The following is an 18,983-nucleotide window of genomic DNA, read 5'->3' on the forward strand; positions in this document are numbered from 1 at the left end:
GTCTTCGAGATGAACTAAACAGGCTCAAACAGAGCGAACAGAGAAGAAAGTAGATTGAACTGCACAATAGGAAGCTTATGTTGTGGTTACAGGTAATCTTTTGGGCATTTTTTAAATGTAAGTTTATAGGCATAGTACTAAAGAGCGTTTGATCTGAGAGAACAAGACTGCATCAGGTGTCTTCGCGATGAAGTAAATAGGCTCAAACAGAGCGAACAGAGAAGAAAGTAGATTGAACTGCACAATAGGAAGCTTATGTTGTGGTTACAGGTAATCTTTTGGGCATTTTTTTAAATGTAAGTTTATAGGCATAGTACTTAAGAGCGTTTGATCTGAGAGAACAAGACTGCATCAAGTGTCTTCGCGATGAAGTAAACAGGCTCAAACAGAGCGAACAGAGAAGAAAGTAGATTGAACTGCACAATAGGAAGCTTATGTTGTGGTTACAGGTAATCTTTTGGGCATTTTTTAAATGTAAGTTTATAGGCATAGTACTAAAGAGCGTTTGATCTGAGAGAACAAGACTGCATCAAGTGTCTTCGCGATGAAGTAAACAGGCTCAAACAGAGCGAACAGAGAAGAAAGTAGATTGAACTGCACAATAGGAAGCTTATGTTGTGGTTACAGGTAATCTTTTGGGCATTTTTTAAATGTAAGTTTATAGGCATAGTACTTAAGAGCGTTTGATCTGAGAGAACAAGACTGCATCAAGTGTCTTCGCGATGAAGTAAACAGGCTCAAACAGAGCGAACAGAGAAGAAAGTAGATTGAACTGCACAATAGGAAGCTTATGTTGTGGTTACAGGTAATCTTTTGGGCATTTTTTAAATGTAAGTTTATAGGCATAGTACTAAAGAGCGTTTGATCTGAGAGAACAAGACTGCATCAAGTGTCTTCGCGATGAAGTAAACAGGCTCAAACAGAGTGAACAGAGAAGAAAGCCGATTGAACTGCACAATAGGAAGGCTATGTTGAGGATACAGGTAACTTTTGGGCATTTTTTAAATGTAAGTTTATAGGCATAGTACTAAAGAGCGTTTGATCTGAGAGAACAAGACTGCATCAAGTGTCTTCGCGATGAAGTAAACAGGCTCAAACAGAGTGAACAGAGAAGAAAGCCGATTGAACTGCACAATAGGAAGGTTATGTTGAGGATACAGGTAACTTTTGGGCATTTTTTAAATGTAAGTTTATAGGCATAGTACTAAAGAGCGTTTGATCTGAGAGAACAAGACTGCATCAAGTGTCTTCGCGATGAAGTAAACAGGCTCAAACAGAGTGAACAGAGAAGAAAGCCGATTGAACTGCACAATAGGAAGGTTATGTTGAGGATACAGGTAACTTTTGCTTTATGCATTCTAAGGTTGTTTTAGTGGTAAAAGTATACTTTTAAAATTAAAAGTAAGAGTATTGTGTTCAGAAAAGAACAAATTACATGAAACGAACTAAATTGAGTTACTAGAAGATTCTCATGAGAATTGAATCATGTTTTCAATAATTTTTTCATTCCCATACGAAGTATAGTTATTTGGCAAAAAGACGTAGGACAAGTGCCTATAGTAGTTCTACGGTCTACCTTACCGTAATAAATTCTACCTTTATTTAGACTACGATTAGTCGATTCCATTGATTCTTTATTTACTACTAGTGGTCCGCCCCGGCTTCGAACGTGGTAGATATTTCGCAATGTAAGGTAGCCTATGTCCTTTCTCGCGTATCAAAATATCTCCATACCAAATTTCATGCAAATTGGTTCAGTAGTTTAGGCGTGATTGAGTAACAGACAAACAGACAGAGTTAGTTTCGCATTTATAATATTAGTATGGATATTGTCGTAACTTATAAAAAATAACAATTACAGATACTAAAGTACTTACTATCATTTCCAGGAACTAGAGCGTCTAGCCAAACTGCACGGTTTGCCCATAAACAGCGAGGGTTATTCGTCCCCGCACGCGGAGGATTCAGGAGTTGATACTGCGCCCTCAGAGCCCTTCGCTTCACCAGCTAGAACTCAGCAGGTGAGTGCGAACTTGAGTTGAACTCAGTGTGTGAGTTTGAGTTGGACTCGAAGGACCTTTTTGTGGGATGTAGTTTGTAGGTTGGATGTGTTTTATAAAGTGTTATAAAAATCTTTTGTTTTTGGTTTTGTGAATGATTAATGCAAGGAAACCAGAAACGAAATCTTTAATTTGTAATTTATGCGAAAATTTTGAACATTACACGTTTTCCCTTTTATTATATCCACTCTCAAAATATACCAACGCATTTATCGATGAAATTTTGCATTGTTTAATTGAATAGTATTTAAATTATTTAAATGTTGTGTTGTTTTTTTCTTTATTAATCTCAACTACAGCATCTCTGGTAATTAATAACTGCATTATTTATTGATTCGTTAGATAACATTTAACATACCACTTGAAGTATCGCATTTCTAAGCATACAGCATTATTGCACGCAGCAAAAGCATTGTAGCAGTTCTACAGTAGAACTCCAAGCAAATATTATCATAATAATATTTTAAGTGTTTAATAAATAAATATATTTTCTAGCAAACAATGAGCCAACAAATGCTAGGCCATGGCTGGTCGTCCCCGCACTCGACGGACTCCGGTATAAAAAGCACGCCCGAACCTTACGCCTCGCCTGCGAGAACGCAGCCTGTAAGTTTATATGTATACTAATTAATTATCTGCTATAGTAGAGAGTCTAAATTGTCTTTTACTACATTTTTTTTTTAACAAATATTTTTGTTGGGACAGCGTTTACTGAAACTCAGTGGCTCTTAGCGTGGTTGCTTACTAATACACAAGATATAAGATTGAACTTTTTTTATTTAATAAAAAGCTATCTGACTCATTATAAACTTCTTAAAAACCCATTCTCAAATATCTTTGTATTCATTTTTAGTTCGTTTAAAAGTTCTGAAGCATCAGATACAGAGATGAATATTTGTCGGTTCGGAAAGCAGTTTCAACGGAGACGATCCGACAATAAACTAAAGTATCTTCTACTTATGTTAACATATTTTCAAATGACAGTAAAACGAAAATTAATATATCATTTATGTAATTTCCAGGACGTAATGGTACCGAAATCGGAACCAGCCCCTCTTATGGAGTTAAGCGACCCGCCGCCGGACCTCTTGAGAGACACGCCCGCTGGTGAACCGCTTTCCGCTTTGGATGCGCTAGGTATTATACGTTAATATTTTTTATTAGTGCAGTGTATAATAGAAAGAAGAATAAAAATAATAAATGTTGAATTGTATTTTTGGGTTTATAAAAAAAGATGTGGTGCGTGTTAGTACAGTTTTAGTACTAGTGTGTACACATGTAAGAAGTGAAACAAAGTTCTTTATGACCTTATTTTTTAAAAACAAATACTATATGCAACTTTACAGAAATAGGTACGTCGAATCACGCGTGGTAGGGATAAGAAAAAGATGGCGCGTAACGGAAAAATGTCACGCGTAACGAAAAAATGTTACACTAAATTTTTTTCCCACCCCGATAAAGAAGTTTCACTTCAAAAATTCATCTTCATTCATTCTTCAAAAATTCAATTCATGCAAGCCTAACAGAGGTTAAATTGTTTTGATTTCGCAGCGCTATCAATACATTAATATACTAAAATATATTTATTTTTTATTTCAGATGGTCTAAAACTAGGCTCGTGTTCGCCGCTCAGTCGATCAGACGGTTTATCCCTCGACTGTCTGGAGCCAGACCTTTGCCTGGAGCCCGTGCCAGAACATCTGTTTAATCATAAGGATATTAAGGTATGTTTTATATTTTTTCTTATGTAAATTTGTCACACCACGTAAAAAAACAAAAAATGGAAATTATGACTAATAAACTTGTGTAAATTTGTCACACCACGTAAAAAAAAACAAAAAATGGAAATTATGACTAATAAACTTGTGTAAATTTGTCACACCACGTAAAAAAAAAACAAAAAATGGAAATTATGACTAATAAACTTGTGTAAATTTGTCACACCACCCAAAAAATACACAAAAAATGGAAATAATGACTAATAAAAATAAATTAGTTTTTATATAGGTTTATTTCATTTGTGTAGTTTGGACTGGGTAGAATTTATTAACTTATGTGTTAAATTTCATGTAAACCCACCCAGGATTTATATATGTATATAGGTAAGGAAATTAATATATTATATAGATTGTATTGTAGACTCTTACCTGTAGAAAATGCTTTCCGAATCAGTGATAAATGGTAAAACTGCTTAACGACGTTTAAAATTGTTTTTTAAGTAGTCTAATTAGAGTGTTGTGCTTCTAGAAGTAGTAGATGAAGTAATTAGAGTGTATTAGTAGAATAAACAGTTATAAAATAGTAGTATAAATATACAAAAATACGAATCACGCGTGTAAGCAGGCACGCACACACGTAAAAACATACACACGCACGCACATAAAATTTGTACTATTTAATAGCCATAGAAATATAGATTAATTATTTTTGAAGTGAAATTTCTTTAGGCGTGTTGAAAGTAAAAATTCAAGGTCGCGTCATGGCAATATCATCACGTCATGGAGCAAGGCGATCTTTAAATCTTGCGATAGAAGTTCCACTTCTGACATGTGGATTCAGCACACAGGCTCTTTTTCCATTTGTGTTTTTAACGAAATTAAATCGTAAAATTATTTTTTTTTATTGTTTAGATGCGACTATCACCGCCGCCGGGTTTGCTCAGCGGGGAAGAGAGCGAGGCGGTACTCAACTTGGCGCAAATAGAAGATCTCATGGACGACGATTCGCACAATCCCGTCACGCAAGGTAATTATTTATTTATGTATAGTCTAAAACGTAAAATAAAACTTTACTTAATTATAAATTTCAATAATAGTTAGTCAAACTTAAACAAAAAATGCAATTTATGTCACTAAATAAGCTGTTAGTTTGGAATATTATAGGCACGAAATAAGCTGTTAGTTTGGAATATTATAGGCACGGAATAAGCTGTTAGTTTGGAATATTATAGGCACGGAATAAGCTGTTAGTTTGGAATATTATAGGCACGGAATAAGCTGTTGGTTTGGAACATTATAGGCACGAAATAAGCTGTTAGTTTGGAATATTATAGGCACGGAATAAGCTGTTGGTTTGGAATATTATAGGCACGAAATAAGCTGTTAGTTTGGAATATTATAGGCACGGAATAAGCTGTTGGTTTGGAATATTATAGGCACGAAATAAGCTGTTAGTTTGGAATATTATAGGCACGGAATAAGCTGTTAGTTTGTAATATTATAGGCACGGAATAAGCTGTTAGTTTGGAATATTATAGGCACGGAATAAGCTGTTAGTTTGGAATATTATAGGCACGAAATAAGCTGTTAGTTTGGAATATTATAGGCACGAAATAAGCTGTTAGTGGGATATTATAGGCACGAAATAAGCTGTTAGTGGGATATTAAAGACACGAAATAAGCTGTTAGTGGGATATTATAGGCACGAAATAAGCTGTTAGTTGGAATATTATAGGCACGGAATAAGCTGTTAGTTTGGAATATTATAGGCACGAAATAAGCTGTTAGTGGGATATTATAGGCACGAAATAAGCTGTTAGTGGGATATTATAGGCACGAAATAAGCTGTTAGTGGGATATTATAGGCACGAAATAAGCTGTTAGTTGGAATATTATAGGCACGAAATAAGCTGTTAGTTGGAATATTATAGGCACGAATTAAGCTGTTAGTGGCATATTATAGGCACGAAATAAGCTGTTAGTGGGATATTATAGGCACGAAATAAGCTGTTAGTGGGATATTATAGGCACGAAATAAGCTGTTGGTTTGGAATATTATAGACACGAAATAAGCTGTTCATTGGAATATTATAGGCACGAAATAAGCTGTTAGTTCGGAATATTATAGGCACGAAATAAGCTGTTAGTGGGATATTATAGGCACTAAATAAGCTGTTAGTGGGATATTATAGGCACTAAATAAGCTGTTAGTGGGATATTATAGGCACGGAATAAGCTGTTGGTTTGGAATATTATAGACACGAAATAAGCTGTTCATTGGAATATTATAGGCACGAAATAAGCTGTTAGTTCGGAATATTATAGGCACGAATTAAGCTGTTAGTGGGATATTATAGGCACGAAATAAGCTGTTAGTGGGATATTATAGGCACGGAATAAGCTGTTGGTTTGGAATATTATAGACACGAAATAAGCTGTTAGTTCGGAATATTATAGGCACGAAATAAGCTGTTAGTGGGATATTATAGGCACGAAATAAGCTGTTAGTTTGAATCAATGTTTTATACAACGCCGATCGGAAATTATTTGAATTGAATAAATGTTCAAGTTAGATTGTTAGTTTAGCTGTTTATGTATATTCTTATATTTATTACGTCAATCTTGTCTGTAACATATTTATTACTGTAAAATACGATGCACCTTTTTATTTTTTTGTAATATGTTTATGTACCACTACTAGTTTACTTCTATTTTCAATTGATTTACATAAATATTACAATTTACAGGCGACCCAATGCTATGTTCCTCCCCAACCTCCCAACTGGGTCTAAGCGCGGCGGTCGCAGATGCTGCAGACCGAGCACTACTACATATCGACCTGTCTTCGCATCATACAGGTAGTTGTTTATAAAATACTAGCTTTCCGCCTGCGGCTTCGCCCGTGTTTTCAAAGAAAAACCCGCATAGTTCCTGTTCCCGTGGGATTTCCGGTATAAAACCTAGCCTATGTTACTCGTGGATAGTGTAGCTTTCGAATGGTGAAAGAATTTTTAAAATAGGTCCATTAGTTTATGAGCCTATTCATTACAATCAAACAAACAAACGAACAAACAAACAAACAAAGTTTAGCGGCTCCCCTTAAGATGATTCTATCCTCTTTTAATTGTATTACGAACGCGATAGTACTCATGCGCAGTAATCTTCTTCGCGTTTTCCACAGCAATATAGTAACTTGCCGACCTTTTGCTTACTATATTAGAAAATAATTATTTGTTCACTATTCGAATACTAACTTGTATCGTCGTATTACAGACTCGTCCCTACTGGGGGACAGTTCGCTGGGCGTGGGCAGCGGGCTGGGCGACAGCTCGCTGCCGCTGCTGCTGGGGCACCACCACGCGCCGCACCACTCGCACTCGCACGCGCACCACTGCTTCGACATGGACCTCGGCGCGTAGTGTGCGCCGCCCTAATGTGTACTGGACGGGTGGGGAGTGTGTACCCGCCCTAATGTGTACTAGACGTGCGGGGAGTGTGTACCCGCCCTAATGTGTACTAGACGTGCGGGGAGTGTGCACCCGCCCTAATGTGTACTAGACGTGTGTGTGCACCCGCCCTAAGGGCTACTAGACGTGTGGGGAGTGTGTACCAGCCTTGATATGTACTAGACGTGTGAGTGTGTGCGCTCGCCCTAATGTGTACTAGACGTGTGGGGAGTGTGTACCCGCTCTAATATGTACTAGACGTGTGTGTGCACCCGCCCTAAGGGCTACTAGACGTGTGGGGAGTGTGTACCAGCCTTGATATGTACTAGACGTGTGAATGTGTGCGCTCGCCCTAATAAGTACTAGATGTGTGGGGGTGTGCACCCGCCCTAATGGGTACTAAACGAACTGCCCTAATGCAGGAGGGGATTGTGTGTAGCAGCCTTAGGAGCGAGTGGGCACTGCGCGGAGTGTGAAAACCACCCATGAGAGCGTGAATAACTGCCCTAAGGTGGTGATGATAGTTTGCCTTAACATCGCCTTACGCTTGAATGTGTACGACAGCGTTAAGTTTAGAATGCGTGTGTACTCGCTTAACGTTGTGTCACCGATGGTGTGGATGTTGTGCACATGCCTTAACAGAGGTGTGTGTACCAACCTTCAAGAATGTGTTTCTCCTCAGTGCGTGCGCGTCGCTTGGTTGGTGTGTGCACCCGCCTAAAGCGAATGAAATGTATGCAGACTCTTACGAAATACACGTGACCATGAAAGATATACACGCTCGTGTATCCTGCGCATAAGCGGTGTACACACAACCTTTTGGCAGAAATTATAATGCACTGTATACATGACTTTATTTCAACACAGTTCTTATGCAGTGTCTACACAGTTACACACATTTATGCGTCGAGTAACGTCCTATCTTGTGCATACGTTTTTTTGGTGTGTGCACTAATCCTTATGAGAAGTGCCTTAATATTGTGCTAGTGGTAAGGAACATTATTGTGTTGCGTCCACACAGATCCGAATAAAGAACTCTAATGGTGCATCCACACTGTGCTATTTCAGAATCCAACTATTTACCTTATTGTAATATACAATCGTACTGTATCAAAAATATATATTTTTGTATAAAAGTTGACTATTGTTAAGGACTTGGCATCATTTTATAATGTAATATAAAGTTCTTTTGAACATTATAATAGTGCGTCAATACAGAGCCAATGTATTTTGACATAAAGTTGAATTTTAATACTTAATAATGGTTTTTGAAACGGCATAAGAAAATACGGGATTGAATCCCATTGTTATACACAACTTCAACTAGAATCAAGAAAATACAATCAAAATAAAATTGTTAAACTTGTATGCAATAATTTATTATTTGTCGTGAATCATGTTACTTTAAAATTTCAGCAATGTAAAGATATTTTATAAAATAAATCATATAGACCTCTTTCTATTTGTAAAATCCTTTATTTAAATTGTATATCTCATATAATTCTTAGCAAATTTTCATGTGCCTTAGATAAAGTTCAAAACATGGTTTAACTGTTACGAACAAGACTATGAGAATTTAAAAATATATTTTTGTATTAAAAACTAAGTATACAAATGTTGAAAATATACACCGACTTATTTTAGTACTTTTACAAAAAATATTTTTTATTTAAATAAAAAAAATAGACCATCAAGTTACATTTTTATAGTCTTATTGGATTTCTAAAGCTTAGACTATAATTTTTGGATTTTTTGAATATACTAAAAATAATACACGTGTTTTGAAAAATAAACTTATAATAAAAAATATAATAAAACTTACGGTGCTCAAAAACCATGAAAGTGACAGAGGTGTAACATATAAATATTTTGTATAAAATCTATTTTTATATCAAATGATATTTTTATTAAATAATGAATATTGTGAATATCCACTTTAGATACTTAATGTGATTGTACACCAAAATATGAGGTGCCATTGTTTTAAACAATATATAAAAAGACAATAAAATGAATTTTAACCTACTTAAATGGAGTGCTTATAAATTTCGAAACAATTTACGCCTAAAAAATATTGTAAGTAATATTTTTGTGTTGCTTTTTCAATGATTTATCAAATGTTGTTTGTTTTTTATAAGCACGCTCGAATAAAAAAAAATACGAGTGACTTAAAAAATTTGTCAAAAAATGTATTATTACATTTTTTTTAGTGCTGGATATGCTGTAAAATACGTAACTTAGGCATTTGTTATTAAAACACAGATTGTATAGTTACCAGCTTAATTTTATTGATGTTTCACATCTCAGGGTTGCTATCTCCTATACTATTTAAGCAGTAACAATGCTAAAAGCGAAAAATTTTATAATTTTATGAAAATGAGGCGATGATATGATTTTATGTGTAATATTAGGTTGTCTTTGTGCGCGTTTAAATGTTAAAAATAAACTATATTTTTATGTAAGTATTAAAAATATTTTTTACGCTTGCAAAGACACCCTGTATTTAAAATAACTAATGTACGGTGCTTCTCGACATATTTTGTCTGTAGAAATATTTTCAATATATATATTTTACATAGTAATATATAAAATTGTGATACATATGTTTTAGTTCAATATATAGATATTACCGAAGAGTGCCTTGATAGAAGATGTTTATTTTTAAGTATAATATTAATTTATTTGTTGAACAGAACACTAGTTAAGGTTTACACTTTGTTAAGTTTCTTGAAACGTGTTTTGGAAATGTTTTGTTTAAAAGGCCAGCACATTGATGATTTTTGCTAGGAAAAATTAGATTACTTTGTTTCAAAACCATTTTGTATAGTAGAACATTTTTTTCATGTTTAAATTTTGAAATGTACACGTACATATTTATCGTTTTATATCTATGTTCGTTTTATATTTTATCATAAATTTAAAAGTCTGGCCGCTGTATTTATTTCTGTATAACGAGACCGACAAACAATTTGTGTGTGAATATTATTAAATAATTATTTAAACTTACCAATCTCAATCTTTAAGCAATACAGTACATGTAAGCAAAGACGCGGTCTGAAGCTAGTTACATGTACATTATCGAACAAATGAATGTATTATATTATATAGGTCGGTGAGTTTCGTTGCAATAATTTATAATATGATAGAGAATTATTGTTTTCGATTTTATTATATACAGGGTGTCTCAATCGGTATACTAAGCGCAAAGGGACTTGTAGTTTTGCATACACTGACGTAAAGTATAAAATACTTAAACAACAAAATTAAGTCACAAATTGTTTGCTTAATTTTTCCTCAAAATCCATGTTTTCTTCTCTAGCTTCACGCAGCCGGCATATACCGCTTCGCTATTGTGAGCTTTTTGTCTATGAAAACATAATCTTAAACGATACCTCACGTGCTGGTGACAAAGTTGGGTGGGTTGCTTGTTAGGGGAGTACACATAGAGTTTTAAGAACTCATCTATTTGAAAAAAAAATTCGTCTGGAATTTTATAAGTCTTGTATTTTTTACGTACTCAGCGTATGCAAAACTACAAGTCCCTTCGAGCTTAGTCTACCAATAGTGGGACACCCTGTATATAAAATGTATATTTTGTCGTGCCGTGGAGTTGTGTTATTCGCTCGCTTTTTATATATTTTTTTGTTTCAGTACATTCCAATACGGAATTTTATTTAGTATTTGTACTGTTTAATTATCTCATATGATAAAATGTTTTAATAAGTTTTATTATATATTTCTACGCCTTTATAGTATTATATAGTCTTCCAACTAAGTCTTATTGGATTAATGTCAGTACATTGCTATTTTCTTGGAGCGAAACGCACAAACTCAATTTTGTTCTAAGTATGAATGTTATTATATTATATGAGATTATAAAAAATATTGTTGAAGTACAAAAGTAAATCAGGATTTACCAAAATATACTCGGCTTTTATTTATCCTTATAAACTGCTTCATCTATTCCACTGCAATTATTAAAGATAGATAGTATAGTTAACTAATGATAGTGATAACAATATTATGTTTAAAACCACAGAACAGTCTTATTTTGCTTGAATTTGGAATAAAAAAGTCAACATGAACATTTTATATTTGAAGTGCAACTTCTTTATCGGGGTTGGAAAAAAAATAGTGTATCACTTTTTCGTTACGCGTGACATTTTTCCTTTACGCGCCATCTTTTTCTTATCCCTACCACGCGTGATTACGACGTATTTCTGTAAAGTTGCATATGTAAATTATTTTTTTGAAAAATAAGGTCACAAAGAAGTTTCACTTCTTACGTGTGTACACTAGTACACGCACACATTTTTTTTATAAGCCCTTCAATATGGGTATCAAATAAAAATTAAGAAACTGAGGTTCTAAATTCTAATAATTAGAATAAATTTTATACAAGTATACTAATAGGCTAGTAAGTACAAAAGATTGATCTATAATATTTTATTCTTTTAGTAATTAATTAATTATGGCTGGTACAATGTATACCTACTGTACACAATACAAAATACATGTACCAACAGTTTTGATATGATCTTCCTTTTTACACGCTTGCACCTACGAAATAATTGGAAATTTACAATTTATTATTTATATAAATAATTAGTATAGTTTTAAATTATTATCTGTGGAATATGTAAACTATAAAGATTGGCTTAACACAATCCGCACATTATACACGCTACAAAATCTATGCAAAACATAATTTACGACGCCATTAAAATGCCCCATTTCCAAAAAGCGAACGACTGCGAATCGATTTCTATTTGACCATGCAAAAATCCTTATTAATTCAAGCTGTCGCTTGCATAAAACCAATCGATCGGCACACTCCCTTAGAATGCACGAACTTGAAGCAAATGCATTTTTCCCCTAAAAATCAAATCTCGATTATTTTTATTCATCGAGCGCGGTAACAATGAAGCGTTTCAAATTTCCTAGAAATTTGCGTTTTTGCATAAAATGGTAGCGGCGCGTGCGACATACATTAAAATGTTTGTGACCATCATTTTTGTTTGTTAAGAATATTTATTTTCTGTAAAACATGCAGTAGGTAGGTATTGTGGTAGGTATAATTTTATATTTTTTTCAAATTCAATAACTACTTAATTGTCTTTCTTAGGCTCTTATCTTTAAAAACTAAACAATATGTTGAAATCAAATCTATTATCAAGTTACACAAAATGAGAAATCTGAAATCTTAATATGTTATAATTTTTACCAACTTTAACGCTTACTTTTGTTTTATAAATCTGATATTACTCCTAACCTATGTTTAAATTTAATTTTGAAAGCTTTAAACAACACACAAAATATTTAACTATTATTTATTCTTAAATGCACGACAATAAATGGTCACCCTACGCCTATTGTAATTGGAGTATATCCCGGATTCGATTGATAAAAGCGATACATTTTGTGTTTTTTTTTTACAAAATTTAAATAAAGTCCCGTTTGTAATAATAATGCATTTGCATGGGTCTCTTTTATGTTTGTGACCAGAGGGTGGAGAGCATTCTTTTTAATAATTGCACTTTTGTGACAAAAACTTGTAATATGAATAATATAACAGATGCAACCGACCGAAACATTTAAATTAACGATTTTGAACTACTACTTTAATTACCTTTTTTCCGAAGATATTAATTATTAACCACAATACTCCGAAATAAAAATATTCGATACTATAAGTAATTTTCTTTAATTCATTTTTTTAATTCGTGTCTTTATCAATTTAGTACAAGAAGTTTAACATGGGTATTTTATTGCATATATTTTGATGGCAAGGGTTTGCATAATTCAATAGAGTCAACCAAGAGTCAACTTATAAATTTGGACTACCTATCTGCGCCACCTAGCCTACTTACACATAACACTATTTTACTATAATCACAGCATTTGTTTTAACTAACACAATAAAAACTCTTTAAACACATACATCATAAGTATATTTATCACAATATTTATTTACACATGACACCTGTCAACATAACGACAACATACATACGAACAAAATTCCCTGGTTATGAAGCATGATGATGCAGACTGCGCCGATCCCGGCCGCCCCGCAAGATGCTGACGTCATCAAGGAGCCCCTCATAGAAGTCCCACGGCCGTTGGCTGAGGTATGTTTGTGAGTTTGTCTTGTACGCAGAAATGGATACTTACATACTTTGCATACCTATAAATATTTAATTGATTAACTTTTCTAGTAAATAGGCGATACAACTATTTGATTTCTTTTCATATGGGATTTGGAGTTGGAGTTAAGTAGATAATTTGAATTAAAACTATGCATAAGTTTTATATTCCAGAACCCTAGAAAAAATAATATAAAATAAAGACTAGTATTTGCATCTACTGGAAAATTTAAACACCATCGATTTTAATACAGCGAAATTAAAGCTTCATTTGAAATAATAATATTATACAGTCGACTCTCGTTAATTCGAAACTCGAGGGACTCTCAAAATATTACGAATTATCAAGAGTTTGAAATATCAAATGGTTCGAAATTTGTGAGAGGAAATAAATAAAACTTCGAATTATTAAATATTAATTGTAAATCAATTATTTTATTTATTAAATGCTATTCTACAGTAACCGAATGATAACTAAACATACCAATTTGTTAGAAGTGTAAAGTCAAACTAATCATAACAAAAACAACGGCTCATTGAACAAGTTTGAACTTGTCACAAAATGTACCTACCTGACTACCTGCGTACAATTTTTCCGCCTCTTTCTCTCTGCAACTTTGAATTGTAGAGTGTTGGACGCCGATGAGTTCGAATTAACGCGTCGTTTTGTTATATAGCAATGGTATTTTCATTCGAATTACCAAGTGCACAAAAATGTATGGATTTAGTTCGAAATATAAAGAGATTTTGTAGGGACCTCGTGATAACTTTGAATTATAGAGAGGTTCGAATTATCGCAGGTTTGAATTAACGAGACTCGACTGTATTTACTTATATAACATTCTAGTCACGATAGAGATAGTAAAACCTAACAACAAAATCTTGATGAGCACACAAAGAAGTAGGACTAGGATTACAATAGAAATTTAAACAAACAATAAAACATATTATGTGGAAATCTGTATTGTTTTAAATTTTAATCAATTCGTTAATATATTATTAATCTTAAAGTAGACGACATTTCAGTTTTATTGTTTTATCGCAATAAGCAAAACTGCAATATTTGCTTTTATATGAAAACCAACTTTAAATAAAAAACAAATATTACAATCAATTTAAATTTTGTCGTAAACAAGCATTAGGCTCTACCTCTACTTGCTATTATACAATTATTTTTATGGGCATTTTTAAGGTCACTCCAGAAACAGAAAATCTCTTAAGTGAGCTGACAGAAGTGGACCGTCTGTTAATCACCAAACGTCTGCGAGTGAAGGCTGTTCTATTTCTTCGAGGAAAGAAGAATCGCTTCTCTGTAAGAACTCCAGATCAGAACTTGGTGTATACCGTTGAAGAGGAGAATAGGTAAGCCGTAAGTCATATATTACTGACCGGTTGAGTTAGATGGTTGTGACCCTGCCTTCCAAGCCAGAGGTCGTGGATTCGATTCCACCCAGGGAAAGTATTTGTGTGATGAACATAGATGTTTGCTCTGTGTGAGAGTGTTAATTATCTATTTAAGTATACATTTAAAATTATGTATGTTTATCAGCCATCTGGTTTCCACAACACAAGCTAAAAGCTTGTTATGTAAACCGGGATCAGTTCACTTAAATATTTATTTAATTATTAATTATTTATTTATATTCATAAAAGGTCAAACTATAATTTATAAGGTCCCATTATTCCGTTTAATACTGTGGTTCGAATTTTTACATAGCTCTACCGTAGGTACATAATATTTGAAAGAGCTTATAGATCGTTTATATCGATCAGTTCTCTGTTAAACAACTTTTAGTACTTAGCTTTTAGATAATTCACAATACGCACAGCGAAATAAAATGGATAAAATTGTTTTATAATTGTATAACTTTTCATTTCGCGCTCTGTGGTTACTATATATGTACGAAGTTATAAACCTACACATCATTGCTTTAAAATAAATTCTCATTTGTATTATAATATTTTCCTTTTCAAAATTCATAATATAATTATTTATTTATACGTGATATATATACTACTTTCGTATATTACGTAAAAGAAAACTGCGAATTAAGAATCTTATTTTGAAGCTTTTTTTAATGATGAAAATTCCATCTGTGGCTTTTTCTGAAAACCACTGCGTTTTGAATCTCCGACTGTTCCTTTTTTTTAAGAATAGTGAATAAACATAAATCAAACATTATCCATCGTATATAATTAAAAAAGCGTTATTTCTTTCAGTGCGATAAAGCTTTTTATGTTATATAAACTTTTCTTGTTTAAATTAACCTTTTTCACAGCTGGTGGGTTGGCTACTTCTGCTATGGTCTCCGACCCTTGCAGCTGAGGGTGTTCAACAGCTCCTCTGTCGAGGTGATGAGAATCAACCGGCCCTACGCCTGCACCTCCAGGGTGTTCCCGTGTCAACTACAGAATGTTGAGGTGATTTCTTAGTTCCTTAGTAAATGGCTAGTTTCAGTAAAAATCAACAGATATTATTACAGGTAAGGATTGATAGTTTGTTATACATTGCTTCCTTGTTATCATTCATTTGAAATTGTTATCCACAGATTACGTATCAGAGTTAGATATTGAAATTCTGCCAAAAACTTTTCTCTCCAATAAAGTGGCACAATCATATAAAATTGTCACCTGTAAAATCTCGAAATCGCAAATAACAATTTTTGAAATGGTTTCTTAGACGATATTCTAAGAGCTGTAGCAAAGGATTGAAAAATGGTGTAGGTCATGATTTTTTCATGTGTTATCCATGTAGAGTTGGCACTTGGCTTTTTAATTATTACCTACTAGATTTCCGCCCGCGGCTTCGCCAGCGTTTGCAAAGGAAAACCCGCATAGTTCCCGTTCCCGTGGAATTTCCGGGATAAAAACTATCCTATGTGTTAATCCAAGTTACCCTCTATATGTGTGCTAAATTTCATTGTAATCGATTCAGTAGTTTTTACGTGAAAGAGTAACAAACATCCACACATCCATTAAGATCATATATATATCATACGTAGTAAGTATTGAGATTTCAATTTAAATTACCAGGTTTATATCGGAGTTGAATGAAGTCTCCTGAATGGGAATATTTTTCAATATTTTTAATGTTGTGGTTGAGTTGAAAATGAGAATGTCCAGTCACTGAATATGTATTTTCAATAATTTATACGCAAATTGTTTATCAATTATTTTCAATTTTCATATGATTCAATTATGACGACTTTTGCCTTATACAGTAATATATCAACGGCCTACGCACATATTATTCTCTGATAATATAATTAATAATTATAATTATTTAAATAGTTGACGCAGCTGCTTTTCCTGTGATGTCTCATTGCAGTATCTCGTGACGTGACGTGAAGCTGAGACTGTATTGGTCTTCATATCAAATTATTACATTAAATTGTAGCTCTTTGCATAGTGACGCACATAATCTATATAATGTGTAAACTAAGTAGGTCAGTACAGAAGGACTAATTAGCGTTATAACTATTATTCATACAATATCTACAGTAAATTATATAGCACTAGGTTTCCGCCCGCGGCTTCGCCCGCGCAGTCAAAGAAAAACTCGCATAGTTCCCGTTCCCGTGGGATTTCCGGGATTGCGTCATTTTCCCGGGATAAAAAGTAGCCTATGTCCTTTTTCGGGTATCAAAATATCTCCATACCAAATTTCATGAAAATTGGTTCAGTAGTTTAGGCGTGATTGAGTAACAGACAGACAGACAGAGTTACTTTCGCATTTATAATATTAGTATGGATTTGAAATTGAATATTAAAACTGATAGTTTATTTGTAATACATTATAAATTAATAATACTTATGTCCTTATGTATTTAGAGACACACACAGCGGCGTCTATCCCAAACGTAAGATACTTATTATTACAAATAAACGAATTTCATCAAAGAAATATTTATTTTACTTTAATTATAGCTAAAAGCTCTACATTTACATTTCTAAATAGATTCACAACTATCACATCTACTAGCTGTGCCCTGCGGTTTTACCCGCATTGCTCCGCTCCTGTTGGTCTTGGCGTAATGATATATATAGCCTATAGCCTTCCTCGATAAATGGGCTATCTAACACCGAAATAATTTTTCAAATCGGACCAAGTACTTCCTGAGATTAGCGTGTTCAAACAAACAAACAAACAAACTCTTCAGCTTTATAATATTAGTAATAGCTAATCTTATCCGTCAGCTAAAATGTCTGGCAAGTAATCTAAATTCTAATATGTGTTGTTAGGTATTTTCCCCGCCAGGCAGAAAGATTGGCACTATAGAGCAGCAGTGGGCGCCCGTGCGGCCGATCTACCTCGTGAGGCGCGAAAATGGAGACGAGGCGTTCTGGTTGCAAGGTCAGTAGACATTATCAGCTAAGGATCATGATACTATTCGCGTAGAAAAAGGCATACAACACATACAAAGACAACTAAAAAACAAACAAATAATAAAACCGTTGTAGAGCGATAATAAGAATGATTTATTGCATTCGACCACATTTTTTAAACACGAGAACAGTTTTGAATCAAGTATCACGCAAAACTATCATTATGTATTAAGATCGTACAATAACGATTATGATAATACAGTAAACTCTCTAAAAAAACTATAGAATACTCTCTTGTTTGTTAAAAGCAAAACTTTAGAGCTTTGAATTGAATTTTTATGAACTATCTTGCGTGCTTTTAACCCATTGAGCCCCCAGCGCCCCGATCGGTCCACGACACAATAGATTTTCTATTGTGTCTGTGATTCCGGGGGCTGAGTTATACGCAAAAGCACCTACAATAGTAGAATACATTGGCTAAACCATTTTCTAAACATAACTACAAAGCTATGACGTCACGCTCCAGGTCCCCGCGTAACGATCAGCTTCTTCAGGGACATACAGTTTAGGATACAGCGGGCGGACGGCGCGCACGTGGGCAGCACCTGCAAGCGCTGGCAGGGGCTGCTGCATGCGATGTTCTTTGCGCCGGTCACTGATAGGTAATGGCTCTTATTTGTATTGAGTTAAAGACTATATTTCATTGTGTTGTTTTTGTGTGTTGTGCTGGTCACTGATCAGTACTTATAAAGTCTCTTAACTGTACTTATAAAGGCTAAAATAATAATTACATGGTGTTAGTACTATAGTTATTTACAAAATATTTAGATTACATGAGATATGTTTTTAGTTTTAAGAATTGAGAAGTCGTATCCTCTGGAGGTACCTTTAACTTAAAAACTGTTTTTTGAGACACGAATAGTTAATTATTTATCTATATATTTTCTTTTTTCAGATTTGGAGTAGCATTCGAACGGGAACTCACAGTGGAGGAGAAAGCTCTGTTACTTGCTGCGACTTTACTCATGGATTATATGTATTATGATGCTTGACAGAAAAATATATTAATTTTTTTTATGAAATCTTGTTTTATTTCGTTTCGATATAATAAAGACCTATAACACCCCATAGCATGAAACACACTGAATACGGTATCATTCTATTTACAAAAAAATTGGGTTTAATCTCTAATAAATTATAATAAATCGTTTATTTCAAGTAAAATTTATTACAATTCCATATCCGTGATAATTATAGAAATAAAATAATAATTTACAGAAATAGCAATAA

General features: G+C 33.7%; 2 protein-coding genes across 2 annotated transcripts in view; both read left to right on the forward strand.

The window, feature by feature from the left end:
* LOC123703444 (microphthalmia-associated transcription factor) overlaps positions 1-7,624 on the forward strand; it is a 107,395-nt gene extending 99,771 nt beyond the window's left edge. The window contains exons 8-15 of the mRNA XM_045651439.1: positions 1,890-2,021; positions 2,556-2,666; positions 3,083-3,197; positions 3,660-3,784; positions 4,691-4,805; positions 6,526-6,636; positions 7,052-7,196; positions 7,343-7,624. Of these exons, the coding sequence (XP_045507395.1) occupies positions 1,890-2,021; positions 2,556-2,666; positions 3,083-3,197; positions 3,660-3,784; positions 4,691-4,805; positions 6,526-6,636; positions 7,052-7,196; position 7,343 (855 nt within the window). The 3' untranslated portion in view covers positions 7,344-7,624. The remainder of the gene's footprint in view (positions 1-1,889; positions 2,022-2,555; positions 2,667-3,082; positions 3,198-3,659; positions 3,785-4,690; positions 4,806-6,525; positions 6,637-7,051; positions 7,197-7,342) is intronic.
* Positions 7,625-13,214: 5,590 nt separating this feature from the next.
* Positions 13,215-18,745, forward strand: LOC123703527 (phospholipid scramblase 2-like). The gene is made up of 6 exons (XM_045651572.1): positions 13,215-13,352; positions 14,560-14,729; positions 15,647-15,788; positions 17,610-17,721; positions 18,220-18,355; positions 18,649-18,745. The coding sequence occupies exons 1-6, from the start codon at positions 13,260-13,262 to the stop codon at positions 18,743-18,745; spliced, it is 750 nt and encodes a 249-aa protein (XP_045507528.1). The 5' UTR covers positions 13,215-13,259.
* Positions 18,746-18,983: the final 238 nt, after the last annotated feature.

Source organism: Colias croceus, chromosome 26 (assembly GCF_905220415.1).
Source record: "Colias croceus chromosome 26, ilColCroc2.1".
NCBI lineage: Eukaryota > Metazoa > Arthropoda > Insecta > Lepidoptera > Pieridae > Colias > Colias croceus.